A 27679-nucleotide genomic window follows, 5' to 3' on the forward strand; every position below is an offset into this window, starting at 1 on the left:
TGCATCTCCCATCCAATGCATGTTAAGCACTGTGCTGGGCAGCTAACAGGTCTTCTTTCCCCTAATACCCCTATTTTACGGATCAGATGTTTGAGGATCAGACTTCTTGAGCTTGACCTTGGTAGACCTATCTAGCAGAGGGTGGAATTCAGACAAAAATCAATCCCCTCCTACCTACCTACTGGCTTACTAAAGATCTTTTCATAAACAAGACCCAAACTCCAAGCCCACTGCTCCTCTTTTCCTAGTAACCATCCCATAAAATGAAAATTAAAAGTTGCTAGACCAGAGGGGGTGGAAGTACAGAGCGGAGCGGAGGAGGAGGAGGAGGAGGAGGTACCATCTTTAGCAGCGCTGGCTTAACGCACAGCCTTTCCGTTTTTTGCTAAAGTTCAAGCCGCAAGGCCACAGTTGGTTCCGAGCGAGCACACACGCGTGCACCCCACGCATGCGCTCTGACGGGACCCACCCGCCCCTCTCGCCGGACCTCTTTAGCCAAGTCACCAATTAGCCCTCTAAATGCCCGCCCTCAAGGATAAACCCTTAGCCAATCGGGAGGCAGAAGCCACCCGGCGCTTCGCTTAGTTAGCATACGCCCTCCTCTCCCCGGCCCGAGGCCCCGCCCCCCGAGGCCGGGATTGTCGCCTAAGCGCTTCGTTCTGACGCCTGATTGGCTCCCCGGCGAGCCCCGCCCCCGCCCGCCGCCCGCCGCCCGCCCCTCCGCGCTCCCACAGCGGCCGGCGGAGCTAAGCGCGCAGGCGCGGGCGCTGCCTCTCGCTGCTGGTGGCCCGCCCTCCCTCCTCCCCCTCCCTCCCCTCCCCACCCCCTCTCCCTTCCTCCCCGGGCCTGCGCGCGCGTGTCTTCCTCCTGCACGCGCCGCCGCTAGCCGAGCAGTCTCGCCGGAGCGTCCGGCCCGCGCCTCCCTCTTCCCCTCCGGCCGCGGGGCGGGCGGGATCCTGCACGGCGGTCGCGGCGGCGGCGGCGGCCTCGAGCGGCGGCGGCGGCGGCTCGGGAGCGCCCGGGCGGACCGTACCACCGCCCGCCGGCACGCGGGGGGGGCCGCTCGCCCCGCCGTGCTCGCCTCGGCGACCCCGCGGGGCTGAGGCGTCGCCGCGCCCGGGAGCGTGAGCGCAGAGCCGGCCGCGACCCCGAGCTCGGAGCCCCGCGAGCCGCGCCCGCCGCCGGCCCCACCCATCCGGGCCGAGGAGGAGGCGGCGGCTGCGGCCATGGCCGAGACGGAGGAGCGGAGCCTAGACAACTTCTTCGCCAAGAGGGACAAGAAGAAGAAGAAGGAGCGGAGCAGCCGGGCGGCGAGCGCGGCGGGCGCGGCGGGCGGCGCCGGCGGGAGCAGCGGAGCGGCGGGCGCGGCGGGCGGCGGGGCGGGCGCGGGGGCCCGGCCGGGCGACGGCGGCACCGCGGGGGCGGGGGCCACGGGTCCCGGGGCCGCCGCCAAGGCCGCGACTAAGGTGAGGGGCCGAGGAGGCCGGGATTCGGGCCCGGGCCGCGCGCCGGCGCCCATGTGCCCGCCCCCGCCGGCCGCCCGCCCGCCCGCCCGCCCGCCTGCCCGCCCGCCTGCCCGGGGACGCGTCCGGGAGGGGCCGGCGGGCGGGCGGGCGGGCGCGGAGGCGGCCATGTGACGGGGCTTCCCACGCCGGCCGGCGGGCGCGCCCCTCCCCGGGGACCCCGGCACCGTCGGGGAAGCGGGCCTCGATCCCACGTTCCCGGGGTGACGTCCGCCCCCGAGTAATTGGCTCCTGCGGCCTGAGCGCTGCCGTCTGGGCAGAATTTCCTCCCCATGGCGTCGCGGCGGCTCTGCTCGGCGCGGCGCGGCCTCTGCCCGCGGGACGGAACGAGTCCCCGGGCAGCGTCGGGGTAGACGCTCGGTGGTGGGGTTAACCGCATCGACTTTTTGCGTTCGACTTTCCCCGGTTGCTTTTTTTAAAAAAAAAGGACCAGCTTTCCGGAAGGGACCCGCTGGAAGTGAGAGGGTTTGACTGCCGGGCACGTTTGTCCTCCGGGCTCCTCGGCCTGGGGAGCGAGCAAACGAGGGCTTTAGGCCAGAAAACGAGTTTTAATTAATTTTAGGTCCTCGATCCCCTTTGCCTAGCCTTGCGATGCGTGGCCTTGGTGGTATTTTAACAAAGCTTTAATCGACCAACGGGTGCGTGTGTGTTTTACAGGATGAAGATGAGTGGAAAGAATTTGAGCAAAAAGAGGTTGATTACAGCGGCCTCCGAGTTCAGGCGATGCAAATAAGGTACGGTCTGGTTGCAAATGTGTTTAGATAAGGATAGGGATTCTGTGGTTTTTCTGCAGCCCTAAAGCGGCATCACAGTGGCCTCGTGCTTTATTATTATTTTTTTTTATTATTTTTTTTATTTTTTTTAATGATAGTCACACACACACAGAGAGAGAGAGAGGCAGAGACACAGGCAGAGGGAGAAGCAGGCTCCATGCACCGGGAGCCTGACGTGGGATTCGATCCCGGGTCTCCAGGATCGCGCCCTGGGCCAAAGGCAGGCGCCAAACCGCTGCGCCACCCAGGGATCCCGGCCTCATGCTTTAGATCTGCTTATCAGGGCTTGCCCCTCTGATGGCAGCAGCCCTTCTATATATGCTGACCGAATTTTAGTTGCCAGCTCCAAAATCCTGCAAGAGCTTGCCTGCTTATTTGAGACAGCTAAAATGAAATGGATTTAAGTTAATACATATTTTTGTAATTGAAGCGTATTTAAACAGATGCACAGATTTTATGTTCACACAAGGAGACCCGGTCTGTGTAATTTTCACAGTGAGGTCAAGAAACTGAAAATTACGGCTACGGAACAAACCTAAGCCCTTTTAATCGCCGCCTTCATGCCCAAGAATAACCAGTATGTTAACACTGTAGATTAGTTTTCCCTAAAGTTTTTCTAGGGGTGGCATCAGGTAGGCTAAGCGTGTTCTTTTTAAAGTTTGAGAAAACAAATTAAAAATTGGGTTGATTGGCCTAGGGGATTTTAAGTTACTGAGTCCAGCCTGTGGTAGTTGGTTTTAGATCCGTGAAGATAATGTCCTATTTTCCTGGGCTCATAAAGTAGAAGAAATGGGAATGGAATATATGGTCCTACCGTTTCAAGGTTGAACTCTTTTTATACCCAATTTAAAGAGATAAATGATCTAGAGAACTGCCTCCGGTTCAAAGTTTGCAACTTGGATACACCAGTGACCACGTGGCACACTGGAGGAAGTAATTTTCCTTAACAGAATTCTGTCTTTTGACTTCTTCAAGAGGTAATATTTATGGCCTTTAAGTGGGTTATTCAGATTCAAAAACCAGGGCTAATAGTTTTGACGTTTGTCTGCCACAGCTCCAGGCCCTAGGTTCTTTCACATTGAGCTTATCCAAGGTGAAACCTGGATTGATGAGGGGAGACTTTTTAGGAAATGGGCCTTCTCCAGTCCTGAGGTTCTTTTGTAGCCTTGTTAGGTAGAAATGATTAGATTGCGCTTTTATTCCCAACAACTTGAGTTCATACGTAACAGGTTTTTGAAGAGGTATAGTTTAGAAAATATCCCTGTGTTCTCCTAGAGCTTGACCTGTGAAAACCGAGAGGTGGGGACATGAAGTTCTTAACTCTGTTGGGGGTGGTGGCACTGCTTTTTGTGGTTCCTCTTTGGCTGTACAGAATGAGGCTCTTGGCCTGCCTTTTCTGACCACAGGTTCTTAACTGCAGGTTCTGAAGATCTCAGTGACAGGGAGAGTAGTGTTTGGTCGTGTTGAACTTACTGAGCAAGAGTAGCACTTTCTGAGGGGGAAGGTTTCAAGTTCACCAAATGCTAGAAATTGATTTTATTATATTATGGAGGATATTTAAACTGCCTGTTTTCCTGTCATTGATTATATATCCCATATCCATATTCAGGGTTATTTTTGTCTTCCTTTGTGGGTGCTCCAGAGATGATGAAACCTTTAAATCCTACCTTTCATCTTTGCCAGGGGCATAGGTAAAATCTCAGCTAGTGGGAATGTTGAAGTTCTACTTGACCTGAAGCTTGACCAGATTTTATGTTGTGTGTGTTCCTTATTCTTGGCATGTAGTCATTACTCCTAAGTGGTCCACCACAGGTCCTCCTCTAACCTGCTAACATTGAAAAACATACCTTCAGGAAGCTACTTTTGCGGATCCTCAATCACTGTGGAGTCTGGAGTCTGTCTTGCTGCCCTCACAGATCATTCAATAAGGAGGAATCTTAACAGCCTTCAGGAAAGATTTGAGTATGAGACGTCGTCTGAGATTTAATAATAAGGGCTAAAATTTTCACTTTCTATAATGAATATCCTTGTAAATTAAGTTCAAGAAACTTTGTTTCTTGACGGTGAAACTCCGTAGAATTGGAGTCCTCGAGGAAAGAACTCGTTCATAGAAGTGGGAGTAGGCTACTCACATAAATGGGGTTGAGTTGATAATGTTCACAAAAACATGGACTTTGGAGAAAGACAAATTTGGGTTTTAGCCTGCTGCTTATTTGTGACCTTCAGCAAGTCATTACTTCTGAATGTTGATTCTGATCTACAGTATTGAGACAACTGCTAGCATTCTTGTGAGGATTTTTGAACAGTATTTGTGAAATACCCAGTAGGTAATATTAATCTTATCTTCCCTGTTCAGTAGGTAAATTAGAATAACTTAGTCTTTGGAATTTCTCTATTACTTACCATGAGGCACCGGATTTATAATACCAAGATTGAGGACAAGTGGAGTTGCGCTACCTACTACTATCATGACTAATGTTAGACTCTGGTGAGTCAATTCACTGTGGACCCGATACGAGAAAATGACATGTTCCAGTTGGCATTAGTATAACCAAAACAAAAATCCCTCTCAGGGTGTTAAACATCACTGTAGACCTTGAATTATTGTCTTCCACAGTTTATAACCTTTTAGGCAGAATCCCTAAGGAGAGGACAGAGAAGTGAGGTATCTTCTAGAAGCTATGGTGGCTGATTCTTTATGCCTTTCATCTGTTACCTTTTTCTTCATGAGAGGCAGACTTGCTATCAATGTGAGACAAGGAAATATGAAACTTTAGAGGTTGACTTAAAATATCTGGAAATATTCAGCCTTAAACTCTTAAAATTTTTCATCCAGCTTTCTGCTTTGAAAAATTTAGAAACTTCAAAAGTTGCATGAATTATGAAATAAGTACCCATATAATCTCTGCTTAGATCTCTTGGTCATTTTTTGTCACACTTGCTTTAATCTCTAGTCAGCTATAGGTACTGCATATAGCCTTAAAGTTCTTGACTCCTAGCTAGACCTTACGGTAGGTTAGCATGCTGGCCCCTTATTGAAGATCAGTGTGCATTTGAAAGAGGACATTTTTCAGTAGGAAACATAAGTTAATGTTCTATCTCACATTTACCAACTAGCTCAAGATTTAAGGTGCCAAGAGGAGGACTATAAGGTCTTGTGTCAAATTTTGTGTCTAAATTGATAGACGTATTCAAGGTCAACGTTACATATAGACAAATTCTTTAGAGGGGTGCCATTGGGAAGGTGATAAAAGAAGCTGCCTTAACACTGGAGCTTAAATTGTTGAACAATCTAAATAGAACCTATAGGCCTCTCATCTTTAACATGGGTTTTCTGTGGGGGGCGCAGGGAAGAAAGATTGCATTTAATATTTGATGTTACTAGATGTTGAACATTTGTCATGTTTCAGTATTGAACTGAGTTCTTGGAGGGGTGCCTGGCTGGCTCAGTATGTGAAGCATGCGATTCAGTCTCAGTTGAGTTCAAGCCCCATGTTGGGCTTATCTTTAAAAAAAAAAGAATTCTTGGAGCCCAGTGGTTTTTGTTTGTTTGTTTTGGGGAGTTTTGGGGAACACTCTTAAGGAATTTAGACCTTTGAACCCATTAGGTGGAGCTGGTTAAGTTGTTCCTGCATGCAACCTGAATTCATTGTAGGAAATATTAGTGTGGCTGCAGTGTGCCAGACCTCAGGGTTGTGGAAATAACTCCTGCTTTTCTATAACCCAGTAGATTATTTCAGTGACAGGCAGGATGCTTTGGAACACAGGAGACACACGCTTAGTCTCCCGTGTGAAAAGGTTGAGAAAGTCCTTGTCAGAGCACATTGCCATTTTGAGCCCCAGCATGGTTCATCAGGCCACGTCTATCTCCATTTTACTGTTGTAACAGCGATTGGATATTAGGGTCAACCAGTGGAGATGCCTAGCATTCTAGCAGAGGCTCAGTTAAGTCTGGATTTTGTTTCAGCTGTTAAAATCCTAGTGTTGGGGAAGGAGAGTTAGGATGTATAAACCCTCGTGTAATGTCCTGTGAGATAAAGAGGTAAGGATGTTCCATCTTTATTAATAAACTGCTGCAGGATGTGTAATCCTGATCAACCTTGCTGGAAGTGAATTTCTCAAAATAGAGAAAATTTCTGTGTCATATGTTAGAGGGGATAAAAGAGGATAAAATGAAATAAGAGGCAACATGAGAGTATGAGCTCTGGAAACCCAGGGATTGGCTGTGCTACTTTGTAGCCCTGGGGAAGGACTTAAATGTCTGAGTGTCAGTTTCCTCCTGTGTACAATGGGTTCTCCGGCCTCCCTTGGTGAGGTTTAACTTTGTAAAGTGGTAGGACAGGGTCTGGCCTCCTAGATAACTCAGTAAAGATTCCCTTTTCTAGCGTCCTTCTATACCCCCCAGCAGTGCCTTATAGACTTTGGCATATTTAAGACCATATTCTTTAAAATGTGATAATGTATTTACAAGTAGCAGTATACCGTTTAGAAGTGGGAAATTTACTTGACAAGAAGCTATATGTTCTATTTGGGTCAAATACCAAATTTCACCCTAATTGTCTTCTGTGGAAATGATTCTTTGCAACATTTGTCTTAATGGCATTTAGAGATTTGACATTTTCTGGAGTGTGTAAGAAAGAAAAAATGAGCAGATGTTTAAAATCATTTCTACCTTGCCCTTAGTCTAGTCCTATGGCATTTTTTGCAAGGCTTTTTAGCATCTCTGGGCCTTTGTTCCCTCTACTGGATGAAGGATCTTGACAAGACAATTTCCATGGTTAATACTTTCGAATCTTAAGTTGTCTTGAGCCTTTTATTACAGATACACAATCCCTTTAATTCAATGATTCTTAGTTAATAATTGAAAAGGGTTTTTATTTATTTTTTAAAAGATTTATTTATTCATGAGAGAGACACACACACACACACACAGAGGCAGAGGGAGAAGCAGGCTCCATGCAGGGAGCCCGACACGGGACTCGATCCCGGGTCTCCAGGATCATACCCCGAGTTGAAGGCGGCGCTAAACTGCTGAACCACCAGGGCTGCCCTGAAAGGGGTTTTTAGATTTGTGATTTATTCGTTCTTCACTTGTTTCTGAAGGTGAAGGGGCAATAAACACTAGACAATAAATTTAACTTTCCTTTTTACATTGGACTGTCAGTATTCTATCAGACCAAATAGGGATTTTTCTTTAATATTTTATGGTGAGTTTAGAGAAACTATTTAAGGACATTTGAAAGGTATAACACCATTAAATGGCAAGAAAAGTCTATAATTCCTTCTGCTTAGTGATACTCTGCTCTTAAAATTTTGGTTTTCAGTTGATTGCTTACTACAAGCTGATAGGTCTGGAGTTTAGATGTGTATTAATCACCAAATATTAAAGTAATTTGAAGGAAAATTATTAGAGAGTCCAGTGTGTATATCTGAACAATAGTGATTCAGCACATTTTGCTGAGTTAACTGTTTCACAATGTAAATGACCAGCTGAAAGCCAGCATATCTTGGGTAGGGAGGTATATATGAGTGTAAAAGTGCCATGAAGGTTCTTAAAATCTTTGTAAGGGTCTTACCTCCCTGTGTGGCTGGGATTGGGTTACTGGGACATTACTAACAAGTCTTATGTAACTAGATAAATAAGACTCATGTTTTTACTCATGAACCAAGCAAATTGCATGAAAGTATAATTACATTGGCATGGTTCTCAGAAGTGGGTGACTAAAAAAAAGTCTTTGGGGACAGTTCTAATGTTTGGATACCACTGTTAGACTCCGGGATAAATTAGGACCTTTATATCCTTACCTGGTCATTCATGCCACATATAAACTTTAGAAAACAGGGTCATAGTGTTTGTATCTATTTTTAAAAATCCATTTAAAAAGAACGTGTTCATGTTGTGGGGTTTGGGAATTTTGAGTTTTGTCCGGTTTTATTTCTTCCTAGTATAAAGGAGGCATGTGTTTGAAAACTCAGGTGGGTAATAAAAAGTCTAATAGTGGGGCACCCGGTGGTACAGTCAGATAAGCGTCTGACTCTTGATTTCAGCTCAGGCCGTAAGATGGAGCCCCATGTCAGAAGCCACACTCCGCATGGAGTCTGCTTAATTAAGATTCTCTCTCCCGCTGCGCACCCCCTTTACCAAAAAAAGCATGTAAAAACATTTACCAGCACTTACTATGTGCCAGGCACTGTTCTTTGTGCTTGTTTCTATTAACTCATTTAATTCTCATAATGGGGCTGTTATTCCCATTTTTACATAGGAGGGAACCTGAGGCATACAAGATTTGAGGGCGGTACTCAGTCTCTGGCTAGTCAGTGGTGGAGCCCAGATGATATAAACCAGAAGTCTGGCTTTAGAATTTGCTCATAACTGCTTGCTGCATGTAAAAGATAAAATCAGTGCATTCTAGCACCCAGCTACTTTTTCAAACCCTTTTTTTAAAAATAAAAATGTCCTTCTACTTAACATTAGGTGAATAGATTTCTTTTAGTAAGCCACTGACGTAATGGACGTGAGTATTAGTTCCATGTCAGCATAGGCCTTACAGATGGCTCATGGGATTCCGTTCTGTGTTAAAGGAAAACCGAAGGGTGGCTTGGCCACATTCTCATTCTTCCTTTTGAACTCTATAGTCTAAGGTCATGCTACAAATGCAGATTGAAGATGACTAGTTCATTCCCCTTTCCCTCCCTGATTGCTGCCAGGGGCCTCGGATTTCTGGAATCACCTGTTCGTGGGCATTGTCTTTGAAATTGTTTTATAAGTGTCTTTAAAGGAGACCGTTAGTTATTCAAGACATTTATCTTACAGCCAGCATTTTCCTTGTTCTCATAGGAATGGAAGGAAAGCACCCTTAGATGTCCTTTGCAGAAGTCAAGAGAGGCCATGATGTCCCCAGGGTCATACAGGGCAGGGCGGGAGTCATCCATACGTTGTTAAGGCCTTGATCGCTGACCAGGCACCAAAGGGAGAAAAGTCTAAAAGTGAAAGGCCGAGAACCACTTTAAGCAACAGCCCAGTTTTTTCTGTAGGAGAGAAATAGTGGCAGAAAGGGGGTTAGATTTAACAGGTAGCTCCCTGATTCCTGACTCCAGCTAAGTCAAGAATAAAGAAATAAGAAATTGACATAAACACCACAGCCAGCCTAAGGGTAAGGTATCCACTGAAGAGGGTATCTTGCACATTTACACTTACTGCTAAAGCCAAATACTGAGGGTTTTTTTTATCCTCTTTTCCAAATAGGTGGCATATCTGGTGATAAGGACCAGTTCTCCATATTCCTTTGTCAAACAGTAGGGACTGGCACTAATGGTCTGTAGCACTGAGGTGAACACTGAATACATGCTTGCTTGTTCTGTTGGAATGGGAATTCTAATTTCAAGAGTATTTTGTAATATGTGCTAAAGGATTAGCAAATGAAATTATACAACCTCTAAAAACCATTTGATCACTGAAAATATGCTTACCATGAGTGCCTGTTTGCCCACTGTGGTCCTGGAAAAATCCAGCAATTACACTCTTAATCCCTCAAGTCCCCCCCCCCCCCTTTTTTTTTTCAGATAAGCCTGGCCTCTCTTCCTCCCTTAGTTGTGTGATTTAGTCTTACTTAGCCTAGGTCCTGCTTTTACTAGGGGCTGCTGTACATAATCATAAGGATTGTCATTAGTCTGGCATGTCATATCTAATGTTGAGTATGAGTATATGAGGTATGCAAAAAGGAGAGCAGAGACTGTCAGACCAAGTGGTTTTCTAAACCTTTTTTAGTAATGAAATTCCTTTCATATGAAGTCAGGTGGAAGTCCCAGTGTATGACAGATAAAAACCCCTCCTTGTGTCTGCTTCTTTTAAACAAGTGGGGCGTTTGGGGCTCTGAAGAGGTTAGGTGACTTCTCTTAGGGTCACACAGATCAGCATTGGTACAACTAAGATTTTGGACTCTTCCTGGTAGTTCAATAATTAAATTCACTTGTTTCCTTTTCCAATAGTGAAAAGGAAGAAGATGATAATGAGAAAAGAGAAGATCCCGGTGATAACTGGGAAGAAGGTGGAGGTGGCGGTGGTGGTGTAGAAAAGTCTTCAGGTCCCTGGAATAAAACAGCTCCAGTACAAGCACCTCCTGCTGCAGTAATTGGTAATCTTAATATTTTTTCATAAAGATGTCCATGTATAGTTTCATGCACTTAGGCATTCAACTATATGTTTGCTTGGGGTAGAATGAGTGGGGTTCCTTTCTGTTCTTGAGAGGTTTGTATATGTCTGTTTAAAGACTTCTACATCTAGGTAAAGGAATTTGGAAGTTAAGATACATGCTTTTTTGTAGGCTGCTTAAATTTATATGTAAACTAACTTGCCAAACTTAAATACTTAATTTTTGATGATTGGCTAAGGGATATTGAGTACTGGTGTTTCCATTTATGTGTTTTTTTCTCCCATTCCCCATTTTACTCTGTCTTAAAGCATGAATTCTCAGAAGGGTACATTTAATCACTCCTAAGTGTTGATAAAAAGTGGTTTTTGGTGGGGGTGTGTGTGAAGAAATAGATCTTTTAGTGGTTTGTTGCCCACCAGACAAAGTGTATGCACAGCATATCTGTGGTAATAACATTTCCTGGTGTGGGGGCATGGTATTTACAAAATTGATGTCTAGAGGGGCAGTGTTGAGAAAAGTTTAAGGAGCATTGCTTTATAATGTATTTTTTTTTATGCAGAATAATATTAATATCAAATCACTCCAAATCCTGCCCAGAGATGACAGATAACTAGTGTGTGTCAGCCATTCTTGCATCATTTCCAGCCCTTGGCTATGTGTATATTTTTTTTCATTTAACTTTTTTTTTTTTTTTTTTTTTTTTTACTGCATCTGTCACTGATCCTGATGCCCTCAGAATTGCTAAACTCAGTGTCCCAAGTCTCACTCCTCAACACGAGTTGCCCCATCAGCAGCATTTGCCATAGCTAATCACACCAACACACTGTTGGCTTCCAGGACACCACAGTCTCCTGCTCCTTTGGTAGGCAGTCCTCAGTCTCCCTGGCTGGAATTTCTTCTCTCCTACCTCTTAGAACCTACCCCAGTGCTCAGCCCCTGCTGCTCTCTTCATGCCCTCACTCCCTTGGCAGTCTCTAATGCCAGCGACTCCCAAAATTCACATCAGCTCAGATCTCTCATGGTCACCAGACACATAACCTATATCTTAACTGCCTTCCTGGCATCTTGATATCCCACATACCCCAAACTGAACTCTTCGTGTACAGTAGACTCTTGAACAACATGAGGGTGGGGGCCCTGAACCCCCCTGTCCCAAAATTTAACTACTGAGAGCCTACTGTGACTAGAAGCCTTACCATAACATTCAATTTATACATATTTTATATATTTATGATACTCTATTCTTAGAATAAAGTAAGCTAGAGAAAGACTAGTAAAATCATAAAGAAAAAAATATGCTTACAATACTATATCAAAAAATCCGGGGGATCCCTGGGTGGCTCAGCAATTCGGTGCCTGCCTTTGACCCGGGCCATGATCCTGGAGTCCTGGGATCGAGTCCTGCGTCGGGCTCCCTGCAGGGAGCCTGCTTCTCCCTCTGCCTGTGTCTCTGCCTCTCTCTCTCTGTCTCTCATGAATAAATAAAAATCTTAAAAAAAAAAAAAACCGTATGTAGGCGGAGCCCTGTAGTTCAAACCCATGTCAGGGGTCAGTTATATCTCACACACAGCCTTCCTAATCTCATTGCTATTCTTTCAGTCACTTAGGCCACAAATCTTGGGAGTCATCCCCGAGACCTTTTTCTTGCTCCAAATCTAAGTTTTTTACGTGGATTACTGAGGTAACCTCTTAGCTGGTCTGCCTGCTTCTGTACATTTGCTGTTCACAAATATCCAGTGGTGGCCCCTCTACTCGGGCAGGAGCAGAAGTTCTCAGTGACTTGGAAGTCCTTGGATAACTGCCTTGTAATCTCTTTCTCACTTGGTGTCTCTTTTAATCTGCTCCTCGCTTACTCTTCTCCTTGAAGGTGCCAGGCACATGGTTGTTGCAGCCCCTTTGTGCATATATTCTCAGCCCGAGTTCCTTTATATTAAGAGTCTCTAAGCTTTTTCTGCAAAGGGCCAGATAATAGGTAATTCAGGTTTTGAGGGCTGTGCAGAAGATGGCTTTAATTAGCCAGCCCTGCTGTAAGAGCACAAAAGCAACCATAGACGATACATACATCCAGTGAGTCTAGTTCTGTTCCAGTAAAACATTTATAAAATCAGGAGTCAGACCAGATTTGGCTTGTTTACCAACTCTAGGTATGTTTGCTGCCTTACTTCTTTCGGCCTTTTTCGGTTTTCACCCTGTCTGTCCTGTGCTCCCTTTACAGACCCCCTACTTTCATTTTGGTATGGCCCCAACCTTTACATATATAAATATCTCCTCCCTCGAGGATAACACTGTCCAGTAGTACTTACTGCGGTGATGGGATGGCTCTGTTGACTGTAGTAGCTGCTAGCCAGAGGTGGCTTTGGGTGCTTAAAATAAGACAAAGGAATTGAATTCTTAAGTTTACTTCATTTCAAATAGCTATATGCAGCTAGCGGCCTGAATATATCCAGTTCATGAGGCATGTTCTTAGCATTTGTACCCCCACTGTGTAGTTTAGAACAGCACCTGACATGTGGCAGGTGCTCAGTCACTAATGAATGCGTGTTATATTATAGCTTTCCCACACTTAATTAAAAGCTGTATGAGACAATAAGCCATTATAGTAGTATTCAAATGACTGCATTATATTGCAGCTAATAAATGTTGATGTAGGCGTTTATTTGAAACGAAGTTTTTGATAAATGGAAAACACATTAAAAAAATCTGTATTGAGAATGGGGAGAAAAAAATGATACATAGGGAAAAAGCTGGAAGGCTCTGTCCCGAAAAATGTTAGCCATCCTGGAAGACTCCGGGCTGTCTGGGCTGCTCAGCTGCTTAGTTTTTTTTCCCTGCGTTACTTGTGTGTATAAAACACGATGACGAAGCTTAAGATCCATTGATGTGGAAGACAAGGAAATAGTAAAGATTTATGATAGTTTATTTTTTATTGGTCATTTAGAATTAAATGTATACACAAGCATTTTAGTAAATAAGTTCTTCACACGAGGCATGTTATTTAACCCACCACCCAGGTAAAGAAGTGATTACCACATTTACCCCAATATATAAACTGAGGGCTGGGATAGTGCCGTTCTGAAAGATGGTCCCTAATGGGTCTGTCTTCCAGATCCAGCAGATAACTCTCCTAGTTCCAGTAAGTTGATTTCAAAAAAGAACTCGTTTACGTAAGTAATTAAAGTTGCACATGGAAAAGAAGTTAGAGAAGACTGCCCTGGAAAGCTAGAGCATTTTCACTTGAGACATTTCCTCAGATAACTTTCCTTCTGTTGTCCAGAGATTTCTTATGTAGGTATTGGGTTTTTTTCCTCTAATTGTCAAGTTACTGGAATGTGAGACTAGCAGACTAAACTGGCAGGCATTTGAATAGTTTCTCTTAACTGTTACAAAATGTTAGTTACAGAAACCCCAGAACCGGCAATGACTAGTGGTGTGTATAGGCCTCCTGGAGCCAGGTTGACCACAACAAGGAAAACACCACAAGGACCACCAGAAATCTACAGTGATACACAGTTCCCATCCCTGCAGTCCACTGCCAAGCATGTAGAAAGCCGGAAGTAAGTACTCTTAACTCTTTCCTTTTGTCTGGGAGCCCTGTCCCTTGGCCAGTGTGGGCTGTAGGAGACGGGAAAACTCATCTGGGGTCGTAGGGAGTCTCCTTGGTAAAGCCCAGGCTGCATCTGACAGACAGCTGAGACCAGGGTGGGGAAAGGGGTGAGGACCCTTGAGGGAGCAGTGAAGAAAGCACCAAAGAATAGACATTGTCTACAAAAGTTTCTTTATTCCTGGTTTATGTGTTCTGTAGCTATGACAAGTCTCATCTAGTTAGAATTCTTTTAAGTACATTATTGCTGGCTTATGTTCCTCATATCATGGAAACTAGAAATGTAAGCAGTATTTCAGTGTATTCCCAGTTGATGTGAATAGATGAAAGATGTTGGCATTTGTAAATCTAATATTAAAATAATCTTATTTCAGCAGGTACTTAAAATGAATGCTACCTGGAATTAAATGACCACATATGGCACTTCCACATCTTTTTTAGGGACATGACTTTTATAAAGTAAATAAAATGGGAAGAAATGTTGTAAAGGACATCAGATGGAAATACTGGTTTTGGGGAGGTGGCTTTTAAAGTAAATCCCAGCCTTCTTGCCTCTTTGAGAGCCCAGCTGGCGTGAGTTTAAGCCTCCACTTGGACTTGCTCCTCTGCTCTGTCCGACAAAATAAGGGGCAGTGATTTCCCACACTCACCTTTCTGATCCACTCCCATAAAGTAGAAGTGAGGGAGAAATCATTGACTAATGAGTAGAACTTTACTTGAATAAGAAAATTGTTGCCCTTATGCATAAGGAGATGTATTGTTTACTATTTGCTTAAAAATAAAAGTAACTCTTAGAAAGAATCACCGTGTCATTAGATAGCCTTTTGATTTTGTAGTTGTCTTCAAGTTGGGCCCAAAATAGGTTTGCAGTAAATAGTATTCAAATAGATTTGCTACCACAGAAAACAGGACCATAAAGCTTCAATATTTGTTGAAGCCCAGGAAATGAATTGATGACGATTGCAGGTTTCCCCTTCTGTTGAAAGTTGAGCGTTCCTGTGAAACCATTCCTAAGCCAGAGTGCCGTAAAGCAAAGAAGATCCTCCGCTTTCAGAAAGTTTGCATTATGCCACTTCACTTTTATAAGAACTACTTTCTTTCACTAACCAAAAAAATCTGAAGAGGATTTTCACCATTAGGAACAAAAGCTGTCGCCATACTAACAGGTCCTTTGTAAAAGCAAGTAGTGTAAGGCAGACTTTGGGAAAGCGAGACTCCTATACCAGTTTCCCTTCCTCTTCCTCAGGCTACTTCAAAGGGGGTGGCTTTTTCTTTTTTCTTTTCTTTTCTTTTTTTTTTTTTTTTTGAGGAAAAATATTTACGAAACAACCCAGTGAAGAAGAAATATTTACTGATTACATTTCTTTTCCCGTAGGGATAAAGAAATGGAGAAGAGCTTTGAAGTAGTAAGACACAAAACTAGAGGTAGGGATGAGGTTTCAAAAAACCAGGCCCTTAAACTTCAGCTAGACAACCAGTATGCTGTGCTTGAAAATCAGAAAAGCAGCCACACACAGTACAATTAAGGAATGGTCTTTGCTAACCCTTCTAAGGTAACTAGACTGCAGCTAACCACCAGGAACAGCCTTTCATCATCTGATCTCTGCTGGATCCACAGCCGATGCAGAACCACTCCATATAAGTGACCGGTCCTCTGGCACTATGGAAGTAGAAGTGTCACAGCTGCTCTTTGTATATATTGGATTTAGGGGGATTCTCATTCTATAAATGCGTGAACTAGATTCAGCAGTGTTCTTTCATTATTACTCTGCAAATACAAAAACAAACTGCAGCCAGTGGTCATTTCAAAATCTTTTTATGTTCAGATACTGAGCCTTCGTAAGGGCTGACTACCTCAGGTTTGCTGCACTCGTTGCGGACTTCATGTGGATCACAACTTCTGGACACGAAGGTTACAGCTAGTAAGTGTCGGTGTGAAGCTTGAAACCAGCTCTACTGGATTCCTATCAGAAATCCTGCAGAAAGTCAGCCATCTGGGTTCTGATCTGCTGTAAAAGATGAAGATTTAAGTGACCTTAATTAACCTGTCCTGTGCCCCACCCTTAAGGAATACTCTGTAGTGGGCTGTGTTAGACTTCCTGGAACATGCCGCTCTCAAAAGAACTCATGTGTTCAGATGATCTGTGTACGGTTGTGATTTTATAATTTAAACTTTGAGTTGTATTCTGAGGTAACCACAGATTAAATTCAACTGAACTTGGGTCCACCAAGTGGGAAAGGGGGTGGGGGAGGGAGTAATCTTATTTCTTTTAGTGATTTTTTTATTTGGGTAGTGCTTTTTTCTGTGTCCACATTAAGGCCTTTTTTTTTTTTTTTCCTTTGACTTGGAATAAATTCTTTGACAGAGCATATTGCTTGGTTGAATAAGTAACCTGAAATATGCATTAGAATTGTGAAATGTCTCGTGAATTTGCCAATCCCTAGAGTGGAACCAAATAGCCTTTGATGTCAAGGGCAATGGATGTGGGGGGCTCTACTTCAGGTGCTGCTAAGCCTCCTCTAATCAGGTCAAAACTGTACAGGAAACTGCAGTGGAAGGAGTATGGGTTCTGCCAAGGGATTCACTGACCTATCCTTATCAATTCAGAGCAACATGAGCAGAACCTTAACCTAAAAGCCACTTAGGTTTTCACAGATCTTGTATGATCTTTGACAAGATTTCCAGATACACTCGTGCCCAAATTTTCCAGGTATTGGATATTCTACAGATGCAGTGATTGTGCCAGTTTAGCTCTGTTACCAACCTTCTGGTATGTCTTTATGTTCATTTGAAGAGTCAGGGGCGAAAGACAGGTGATGTAGCACTTCTGTTTTAATAATTACAGCTTAAACTATCCAGTAATTTTTAGTCCCTAAAGGGACTTCAGGAAGCTACCCAGGATTACTGAGAAGTCTTTCCATCTAATAAGATAGTCTGGTAATTGACTAGTTTTGTTATCTTTGGTTCAATAGAGAGATTTCAAAGTGGTGTGTGACCACTTTATGCAGAGTCTGGGTTTCTCTATTATAGATCCCTTTGCCAAATGCAGGAGCTGCAGACTTGCTACTGGCAAGAGTCAAGCAAGTGAGGGTGTAGAGCTATCCTGGTTTGGGGGCATCCCTTGGAGTTCGGTCTGGATGAGAGTGTCAGTGCAGGAATGGGCTCCCAGGAGGTGACCGTGTCTCCGGACAGGACCTGCCCACCACATCTGGGCCATGATGGTGTTTGAGGTGGCGGGCAGGGTGTCTGCCTTCTGGTGTACTGGGGTGAGTAGCTGAGCCAGCCAAGAAGAGGTTGGATGATTAAGCAAGAAACAAGGGATTCTTGGTTAAACTGAAGACTTCATTTGGGAACCAAAAATCTTATCTCTTGGACCTTGAGCCACATATTTCCCCTGAAAAGTATACTTTTTTTTTTTTCTCCAGCAAAATTTTGTTGGGGGTTGTGTTACTGAGGAATGAACTGAGATGAGTATGTGGAACATTTATTTAATGGCATACTATACTAGAAACCTGAAGACCTGCAAGAGATTTAAAATTCCAACTCTTGTTACAACTTTTTAAAAGATTGTGAAATTATAAAAATGCACATGAATCAAGTTTTAATATACTGTATGATGGGTGGGTGAGGCTGTCCATTGTACCATTTCTTTCTTTGAATTCTCAGGCATGGTTTGGCAGTGTAAGAACTCTGTAACATTAACAAATTCAATAAAATAAATATATGGATTTTGCGGTCTTAGCAGTTTTTATTCTTTAATACCCCACCACCGTAGTTTTTATTCTTAATCTTCATCCTCTTTGAAAATGGCTAACTGGTGCCATGCCTCCACCACTGTAGGAGGACCGTACTCAGCAGGGAAACCTTCTGTTGGAGGAACGTTTCCAGAGTCCTCTGTTAAGACATACCTGGAGTGAAGGGGGCTGCAGAGCTAGGTTGAGTATCCTTTACCAAAGTTAAAGCATTGAAATGCACTTTTTTTCTTTGTTAGTATATTACATTTTGTCATAAACCATGGCAAGGGGATCAGCCATCCTTTAAAGTTCAGGATTTAGTCTGCATTGTAGACCCTACGTTTCTAAGCTAGAGAAAGTATATTTCAAGTCACTTTTGGTAATGGAGTTTAAATGTTTAATGTTAACTGCTACTTGGTCATTCCAGCTCCTCGATTTGAGATTTTTTTTCTTGACAGCCCTACTTAAAATAGAACACTTACAAAACACAGTCCCTGTCACTCACTATTCCCTCTGAATTCCTCCACAGTTTTTTCCTGAGGTAAAAGTTGCCTTTCTAAAGTATACACTTAGTTTTTAGTATATTCTCAAAAGTTATGCAACTATCACCACTCTGAATTCTGGAACATATAACTCACCACCCCCCAAAAAGTCCCTATCAATTAGCCGTCCTGTACCATTTCCCCAAGTCGCCCGCCTTGAGCAACAATAGCTTTTGTCTTTAGATTTCTCTTTCTGGACATTTCCCCTGAACGGGGCTATTCAACATGTCTTTTGACTGGCTTCTTTAACTTAGTATGTTTCTGAGATTGTAGCGTGCATCAGTGTTGTAGCCTGCATCTGCACTTGGTTCCTTTATGTTGCCAAACCGTTGTATGGATACACCACATTCAGTTCATCACTTGAACATTTGGGTTGTTTCTTTTTACCTTGTTATGAATAACACTTCTGTGAACTCTCGTGTACAAGTTCTCATTATGTTCAATTCTTTTTCAGTATTCAGGGGTGAAATTGCTGGGTCATATAACTGAGTAATTGCTAGACTTTTGCTAAGTGGCTGTACCATGTTAACATTCCCACTAGTGATATCTGAGGATTCAGATTTCTCCACATCCTCCTAATTACATAGTTACCTGACTTTAGTTCTAGTTGTCCTAGTTGGTGTGAACTGGTACCTATGGTTTTGATTTGCATTTCAAAATTTGCATTAGTAATGACTAATGATGCCAAACATCTATGTGCATATTGTATTTGTATATCTTTGGAGAAATGTCTATTCAAATCCTTTGCTAATGTTTTGAGATTTTGTCTTCATTGTTGAATTATAAGAGTTTTTAAATATATTCTGGGTACTTGGTCCCTCATAATTTGCAAATATCTTCTCTCCACTTTCTTACGGTCTTGAAGCATGAAAGTTTTAAATTTTGAAACCCAGTGTACCTTATTTCTTTAGTTAGTTGTGCTTTGGGTGTGTCTAAGAAATGTGACCTAATCAGGGTTACAAAGATTTATGCTTATCCTAAGAGTTTTGTAGTTTTAGCTCTTTCATTTAGATCTTTAATCCCTTTTGAGTTAATTTTTGAGTATGGTGTGAGGTTGGGGTCTAACTTTGTGCTTTCACATGTGGATATCCAGTTAATCCAGCACCATTTGTTGGAATACTCTTCTGCTATTTGGCACACTAAGCATTTTACTTACCTGCTTCTACTAGAATGTGACATTGGTTTGGAGTAGAAACATGCAGGAAGGAATGTTGAGTTTGGAGTATGGGATAGGAATGGGGAAGAAGAGCCAGGCTGCTTGTGGTGACTGATGAAAGCATTGAGGTCAGGGTCTGCTCAGACATTCCCTGGAGATGTTGCAGGTTCCGTTCCAGAGTACCACACACAATAAAGCAAATACTGCAATAAAGTGAGTCATGAATTTTTTGGTTTCCCAGTACATACAAAAGTTATGTTTATACTGCAGTCCATTAAGTATTCAATAGCATTGTGCCTTAAAAAAAACAATTTGCATACCTCAGTTTAAAATTTGGCTATAGGGGATCCCTGGGTAGCTCAGCAGTTTAGCGCCTGCCTTTGGCCCAGAGCCCGGTCCTGGAGTCCCGGGATTGAGTCCCGCGTCGGGCTCCCTGCATGGATCCTGCTTCTCCCTCCTCTTGTGTCTCTACCTCTCTCTCTCTCTCTCTCTCTCTCTCTGCCTATCATAAATAAATCTTAAAAAAAAAAAAAAATAAAATTTGGCTATAAACTGCTAACCATCATTAGAGCTTCCAGCGAGTCATAATCTTTTTGCTGAGATGGTCTTGGCTCCATGTTGATGGCTGCTCACCAGGATGGTGGTTGCTGAAGGTTGGGGTAGCTGGGGCAATTCCTTAAGACCACAAAGTTTGCTGTATCTGTTGACTCTTCCTTTCACAAAAGATTTCTTTGTAGCATTGTGATGTTGTTTGATAGCAGTTTTGTAAAGATTTATTTTTCTAGTGTGCATCAGTGTGTGGCAATGATAGGAGGGACAGAGGGAGAGAATCTCAAGCAGACTCCCCTCTGGTGTGGAGCCCGACTGGAGGCGTGATCTCACGACCGACCCTGAGATCATGACCTGAGTGGAAACGAGTCAGACACTTCACCAGCTGAGCCACCCAGGTGCCCCTCTGATAACATTTTACCTGCAGTAGAACTTTCAAAATGGGAGTAATGGGAGTCAGTCCTCTTAGCCCTGTCTCCGCTTATCAGCTCAGTTATAGGACATTCTCAGTTCTTTTTGCCATTTTTTTTTTAAAAGATTTTATTAGCAAGAGAGCAAGCACAGGAGCAGGGAGAGAACCAGACTCCCCACTGAGCAGGGAGCCTTACGCGGGGCTCAATCCCAGGACCTGGAGGTCTGACCTGAGCTGAAGGCAGACACTTAACCAACTGAACCATCCAGGTTCCCCCTTTATCATTTCAGTAATCTTCACGGCATCTTCATCCGAAGTTTCCATCTCAAGAAACCACTTTCTTTGCTCCTTAAGAAGCAAGTCCATCCATTTAAGTTTTATCATGAGATCGCGGCAAGTCAGTCCCACTGCTCCACTTCTAGTTCTCCTGCTCTACCCCATCAGCAGTTACTTCTCCCACTGAAGTCTTGAACCCTTCCGAGTCATCCATGAGGGTTGAACTTCCAAACTCCTTGTCAATGTTGGTATTTTGACCTCTTCTCATGAATCACGAAATGTTCTTTTTTTTTTTTAATTTTTATTTATTTATGATAGTCACACAGAGAGAGAGAGAGGCAGAGACACAGGCAGAGGGAGAAGCAGGCTCCATGCACCGGGAGCCTGACGTGGGATTTGATCCCAGGTCTCCAGGATCGCGCCCTGGGCCAAAGGCAGGCACCAAACTGCTGCGCCACCCAGGGATCCCACGAAATGTTCTTAATGGCAGGTAGGATGGTGAATCCTGCCCAGAAGGTTTTCAACCTACGTCTCTCCAATCCATCAGGGGAATCGCTATCTATGGCAGCTAGAATCTTACACAATATAGTTCTTAATAAGACTTGGAAGTCAGAATCACTCCGTGATCCATGGGCTGCAGAGTAGGCATTAAAATATTTTGTCCATCTCCATCAGAGCTCTTCGGTGACCAGGTACATTGTTGATGCACAGTAACATTTTGAAAGGAATCTCCTTTCTCTGAGTGGTAGGTCTCAACACTAATACTTAAAATATTTAGTAAGCCATGTGTTAACAGATGTGCTGTCATCTAGGCTTCATTGTTCCATTTTTAAACCATAGGTAGATTGCACAGAATTCTTCAGGGCCCTAGGATTTTGTAATGGTAAATGGGTACTGGCTTCAGCCTACAGTCACCAGCTGCCCTGGCACCTAATGAAAGTCTCCCTGTCCTTTGAAGTTGGAAGCCAGGCATTGACCTCTCTCTAGCTAAGAAAGTCCTAGATGGCATCTTCTTCCAACATAAGCTGTTTTGCCTACATTCAAAATGTGTTTAGTGGAGCCAATTTCATTATCTTAGCTCAATCTTCTGGATAATTTGTAGCTTCTACATCAATACTTCACCTTGCACTTTTTTTTTTTTTTTTAAAGATTTTGTTTATTCATGAGAGAGGCAGAGACATGGGCAGAGGGAGAAGCAGGCTCCATGCAGGGAGCCCGATTCAGGACTCGATCCCTGGACCCAGGATCGTGCCCTGAGCCAAAGACAGATGCTCAACCACTGAGCCACCCAGGCATCCCTCTCTTTGCACTTTTATGTTATGGAGATGGCTTCTTCCCTTAAACCCCATGAGCCCACCTGCTAGCTTCAAACTTTTCCTCTGCAGCTTCTTTACCTCTCCAAGATTTCACTAGATTGAAGAGTCAGGGCCCTGCTCTGGACTGGGCTTTGGCTTAATGTTGTGGCTGGTTTGATCTTATTCCCAGAACACTCAGACTTTCTCCATATTGGCAATAAGACTGTCTTGCTTCCTTATCATCTGTGTTGTTCACTGCAGCAGCACTTTTATTTTCCTTCAAGAACTTTGACTTTGCACTCACGTCGTGGCTAACTGGTGCAAGAGGCCTAACTTTTGGCCTATCTTGGCTTTTGACACACCTTCACTAAGCTTAATCGTTCCTAGCTTTTGATTTACAGTGAGAGATGAGTGACTCTTCTTTCACTTGAACACATAGGGTTCCTAAGTCCCCTAATTTCAGTATTGTGTTTTAGGGAATAGGGAAATCCAAGGAGGAAAGAGATGAGGAAATGGTCATTCAATGGAACAACTATTTCCAGAACACACACATTTATCAATTAAGCTCATGTTGTAGGCGCACAGTTCATGGCCCCTCAAAACAATTATACGTGACACTGACCACAGATCACCATAACAAATATGACAACAATGAAAACATTTGAAATCCTGCTAGAATTACCAAAATGTGACACGGAAGTATGAAGTGAGCAAATGCTGTTGGGAAAAATGACACCAGTAGGTTTGCTTGATTCAAGGTTGCCACAAACCTGTAATTTATAAAAAACGCAGTATCTGCAAAGGGCAATAAAGCAAAATAAGGCATGCCTGTGTGTTTACAAAGTGGAGACACAAGTTAGTGTGGCAATCAGCTAGCCGGGAGAATCAAAGTAGAGAGTCATATAAACCTAATAACTAGTCTTAAAAAAAAAAAACACTAACTAATAACTAGTCTGAAACTACAGGTTTGTGATGGTTTTAATCCATCACCCAGCTCTGTAACTAGGCATTAATGGGGCCTGCAGAACGCAGGCAAGTTATGAACTGCTTCCTGAGCTCAATACAAAGGTAATGAATATTATAAAGGATACATTAATCAAAAAATAACTGCTTTAAAGAAGCATTTTTATTATCTAAAAATAAACGAGAGGAACTATGTACACATCAAGGACTCTGGGGATATATCTATATATAATTAACGTAGCCTTCTGACATTGGAGCCAAATGAGACCAGAGATCTCAATGATCACTGGATGTATGTAGTAACAGTAGCTGGGTCGAACTTAAGCCGTCAACTTATTTTACCTGGGAACAGCCTTCCTGAACTTTCCAGGGATCCCGTCAGAGCACGCAGCAAGAAACTCTTGTAAGGGTGAGTTCCTTTGTCCCATATACAGTGGAAAATAGTGCGTCAGTACCAGGGGCGCATCCTCCCATCCCGGACCTGTTTTAGCGGTCACGGGGCCTGAGCAGATAGCTGCAGCATCGGGTGAGAAGCTGGGTGGGAAATTCACTCTGAAGACCTGTAGGCTAAGCCGTTTCCTCATTTAAAGGGGTAGTAGATTAAAGGGAACAACTTTATAAGTTTCTTGCAAATATTTAGTGTGATGTTCCACATTTTGCAGTGACATTTCAGGAAACGGTTTTCTGTTTTTGTCTTCCTTTAGACCTGAGCACTTTCTGACCTCAAGCTCTGAAGGTTTCAATCTTACCTTGTTAGGAAGAAGTGGCAATAATTTTCTTTATCCTCTCTGGACACTTACTAGATGATTTTACCTTTTTTTCCCCCCAGGAAAATTCAAACTTTGATTTTTTAATCTTTTTAAATCTTTACATACAAAATAAGCTATTAATTATTTTGAATGTTAACATACAGAAACACAAAGGATTACCTCAGGACAGAGACCGTGTTCTCCCTCTTTAACTCCAAAGTTTAGATCACCTATCATCCCTTAAAAAGACTACAGCTGGGGATGCCTGGGTGGCTCAGCGGTTTAGCGCCTGCCGTTGGCCCAGGGCGCAATCCTGGAGTCCCATGATCCAGTCCCACATCGGGCTCCCTGCATGGAGCCTGCCTCTCTGTCTGTCATGAATAAATAAATAAAATTAAAAAAAAAAAAAAGACTACAGCTGAAGTTTTTATCCCGGGTGAGCACCTTTCTTCATAAGAAGCAGGGTGACGCTGTGGGTGATGTTCATGGTTCTCAAACTGCTGCATTTTGGCATAACCTGAAGGGTTTTTTTTTCTTTTTTCAAAAGATTTTATTTATTCATGAGAGACAGAGAGGCAGAGACACAGGCAGAGGGAGAATCAGGCTCCCTGCAGGGAGCCTGATGCAGGACTCGACCCCGGGATCATCCTGAGCCAAAGCCAGGCCCTCAACCGCTGAGCCACCCAGGCGCCCCTGTAAATGCATTCTTGGATACTGTGAAATGAGGGGAAATTCATACTGAAGACCTGTAAGCTAAAATAGTAAATTCTTTCGATTTTTATGTATACCTTTTTATAGTTCCAGAATGACTGATAGGAATACCATTTTTAATATTTCCCATCATCTCTTAAAACATGACCTCACCATTAACAAGATTACTGCAGCTAGTTTGCTGTCCTTGTCGATACAGTGATCTGATTCTGTTGGCCTGTGTCTTGACAGTAAATGTGACCGTCCCAGAACTCACTGCCTCTAAATGTTGACCTGCCCCACACTGCTTGGGGCTACTTTTCATTTGCCCGTCCATTAGGTTGCCCAGTTAGAACACCTCTGTTTTACGGGTTTCTGGAGAATCCTGCAGTTCTCCTGATGACTCCGAAATGAACCATAATTAACTTTGCAAGAGATAAGCATCAGCAACTGCAGAATCCCACAGCTCATCTACGGAGGAATTGGAACCTCAGCCGCTCCTGCCACCCACGCGCCTGGCCTGAGGTTCACTTCACTCACCAGCTCCTTCCTTTTAAGGGTCAGGTGGGTTGCACTTAAGCATCCTTTTTAATGGTGTGTAGGCACAGAGATGAGTCTTCCTTAGGCTTGACTTCAGCTTGAACGGGCTGGCACCATTGCGATTTTTCTTCCTGGGTTTCTCTGATTTTAAAGTTCAAATGTATGTCTTTAATTAGAACTCGAGTTAAAGATGGAAATCAGGAACTCCCACCCCCAACAGCACCATGGTAATGGGGGTGAAAGAAGGTTGCAAGCTTCCATTATATTCCTTTGTTCTTCCCTGACATTCCCTTCTTCCTTCTCTCTCTCCTTTTTAAACCTCAGCTCCTGTCAGGAGCTAAGTGCTAAAAAACAAAATCATTAAAGTGTTAAATAGCAATCCATTCGCTGGAATTTTTAAGAAGTACTCAGAGGAGCCTGGGTGGCTCAGTCAGTTTAGCAAGTGACTCTCCTTTTCCGCTCAGGTCATGATCTCAGCGTCACAAGATCTAGCCTCACACTGGGCTCCGAGCTCAGCTCAGAATCTGCTTGGGATTCTCTGCCTCTCCCCCGCTCATGCTCTAAATAAATAAATAAATACAATCTTAAAACTAGCGTTGTTCATTTAATCCCTGTCAGTCCCTTCAAATTGAGAAAATAAGTTCTTGGAGATTGAGTAGCTTTTTTTTTGAGAGAGAGATTTTATTTGTTTATTCACAAAAGACACACACACACAGAAGCAGTTTCCATGCAGGGAGCCCAATCTGGAATTCGATCCCACGACTCCAAGGTCATGCCCTGGGCCAAAGGCAGGCCCTAAACCACCGAGCCACAGAGGGATCCCCAAGGTTGAGTACCTTTGCCTAAGTCCCATGGCTAGTAATGAAGGAGCCAGGTTTCTACTCCAGGTGTTTTGGCTCTAGCACGTTCTTAACCATGAGGCTCTCTGCTTCCACTCCTCTAGCTGGGTTTAAGGCTGGAGAAGCGAGATGGGAAAGAAATTCCTCGTGGAGTTTGACTTGAGGGTGCTTTTCTCCATATTCCTGTCCCAAGGTCAGCATAGCTGTGCTAGAGCCTGGTTTTTTCACTGCCCGCCTCTCAGAGCAGGAGCATATAAACTTCCCAATGTTGAGATGAGTTGTACTATCTTTTATTTAATTGCTGGGGATGTGATTTTATTTTTCTTAGGATGTTTTATAATGAAAAATCTCAAATATATGAGTACAGAGACTAGTGCAATAGATGTCCTTGAACCCACAAGGAAGCTTCCGAGATTATCCATTTGTAACCACTTTTCTTTCACTTATGAACACCCTCCCCACTCCCTGGGTTACTTTAAAGCTGAACCCAGACCTTTTTACCCATAAATAGGTTTCACCTAGGGATAAACCTTAGGCCACAATACCATGATCACACCTACAAACTGAACATTTTCACATTTTCTTAATATCAAACATCCTGTTGTATTCAAGGTCTCTCCTTTCACATGGTCCTTCCTTTGCAATCGTGTTGTTTGGAACAGAATCCAGGCAGGAACGACGTACTGCGTTTAGTTCTCTAAGCCTCCCAGGATTTCCCCACTTTATTCTTACCATTCAGTTGTTGTTTTTCCACCATTCAGTTATTGAAGAAACCTGGTCGTTTGGCTTATAGGATTTCCCACATTCCCACATTAGCAGGTTGCTTTCCTAGAGTTCCTGCCAGTGAGCAGAGTGTCCATTATTAATTTATTGTCTCTAGTTTCCAAAGCTGCGTCTCTTTACCCCATGTTGTTATGATTCAGAAACTCCGGACCCTGTGCACATCTGTCCTTTGCCAGCTGGTTACCACGTTGTCCCTCACGGGTTTGAGCCTCAGCCTTGAGCAGGAACCCCCCCCCCCCAGCTTACACCCCCCACCCTGCCCCCCACTTAAGTTTCTGAGTACCTTCGGGCACTCACTCTGCCTCTGCTCGGGGCAGAGCCTGCTCTCTGCGCAGCTACTGCTGCACCTCCGTGCACCCTTTTACCCTTCTTAGTAGTTAGCCAAACTTTTACTAGCTAATTATTCTTTATATTACATTTTTCCTCTTAAAATTACTGGTTTACTTTGTTTTCTTACTGAATGCTGGCTGATGAAATGGTACCAGGAATGGTCTCAGGAAAAACCTTCAAAGTTTGGATTTGGGGATTGGTTTGCTGGTGCCTTTGGGTTCAAGTGAAATGATGAGCTCCCTGTGGGTGGGCAATGGGATGCTCATAATCTGTGACATGCGATGGCATCACAATTAAGTTACTACCTCTGTTTGTGATGAATCAAGTGCCTTGGGAGCCCCTGAGACTTGGGCTGCACTTGACCTTTACGGCAGTAATGATGTCTGCGAGGATGCAGGAGGGCCTGATTCTGCACCCACTGGAGTGCTTCTGAGAATGAATGGCAAGCTCAGGTCCTTAAACTCTCAGCTCAAGTCACAGTCCAAGGACCAGAGAGCCTCCAGGCCAGACCTAATAGAATCATTTCATGTAGCTGGGGGTGCTGACTGACATTCCTGTAACCAAACGAAATCGTGCAGATTGTAGAATTACAACATCAGTTGAATTCACAACCTCATTAAGTTTTTCATGTGACATTTAGGATATTGATTGGGGAAGATGATGCCCAAAACTTGGAATGGCAACATCTGGTTGGACTCAGACTAAATAGAATCTTAAAATTTCAAGTCTCAGGGCATCTGACTAGATCAGTCATTAAAGCATGCGACTCT

At 43.7% G+C, this 27679-nt stretch overlaps 1 protein-coding gene across 11 annotated transcripts; it reads left to right on the forward strand.

Moving 5' to 3' along the window:
• The first annotated feature begins 1077 nt into the window (after positions 1-1077).
• On the forward strand, positions 1078-17779 carry CDV3 (CDV3 homolog). 11 transcript variants are annotated; one of them, XM_072726881.1, is made up of 6 exons: positions 1079-1466; positions 2181-2257; positions 10286-10431; positions 13844-14003; positions 15426-15475; positions 15604-17779. In XM_072726881.1, the coding sequence occupies exons 1-6, from the start codon at positions 1227-1229 to the stop codon at positions 15609-15611; spliced, it is 681 nt and encodes a 226-aa protein (XP_072582982.1). In that variant the 5' UTR covers positions 1079-1226; the 3' UTR covers positions 15612-17779. The 11 variants fall into 11 exon arrangements, with proteins under 11 accessions (XP_072582986.1, XP_072582980.1, XP_072582981.1 ...); XM_072726885.1 differs by lacking the exon at positions 15426-15475 and having other exon boundaries at positions 1078-1466; positions 13850-14003; positions 15877-17779; XM_072726879.1 differs by having other exon boundaries at positions 1078-1466; positions 15426-15996.
• Positions 17780-27679: the final 9900 nt, after the last annotated feature.

This window comes from Vulpes vulpes, chromosome 11 (assembly GCF_048418805.1).
Source record: "Vulpes vulpes isolate BD-2025 chromosome 11, VulVul3, whole genome shotgun sequence".
Lineage (NCBI taxonomy): Eukaryota > Metazoa > Chordata > Mammalia > Carnivora > Canidae > Vulpes > Vulpes vulpes.

What these genes read in the sequence shown, in the direction of transcription:
- CDV3 (XM_072726879.1), top strand. Translation starts at nt 1,227, where the DNA reads ATGGCCGAGACGGAGGAGCGGAGCCTAGACAACTTCTTCGCCAAGAGG. An exon ending in CCGCCAAGGCCGCGACTAAG is followed by an intron (nt 1,467 to 2,180) that starts GTGAGGGGCCGA and finishes TGTGTTTTACAG; the next exon opens with GATGAAGATGAGTGGAAAGA. An exon ending in AAGCATGTAGAAAGCCGGAA is followed by an intron (nt 14,004 to 15,425) that starts GTAAGTACTCTT and finishes CTTTTCCCGTAG; the next exon opens with GGATAAAGAAATGGAGAAGA.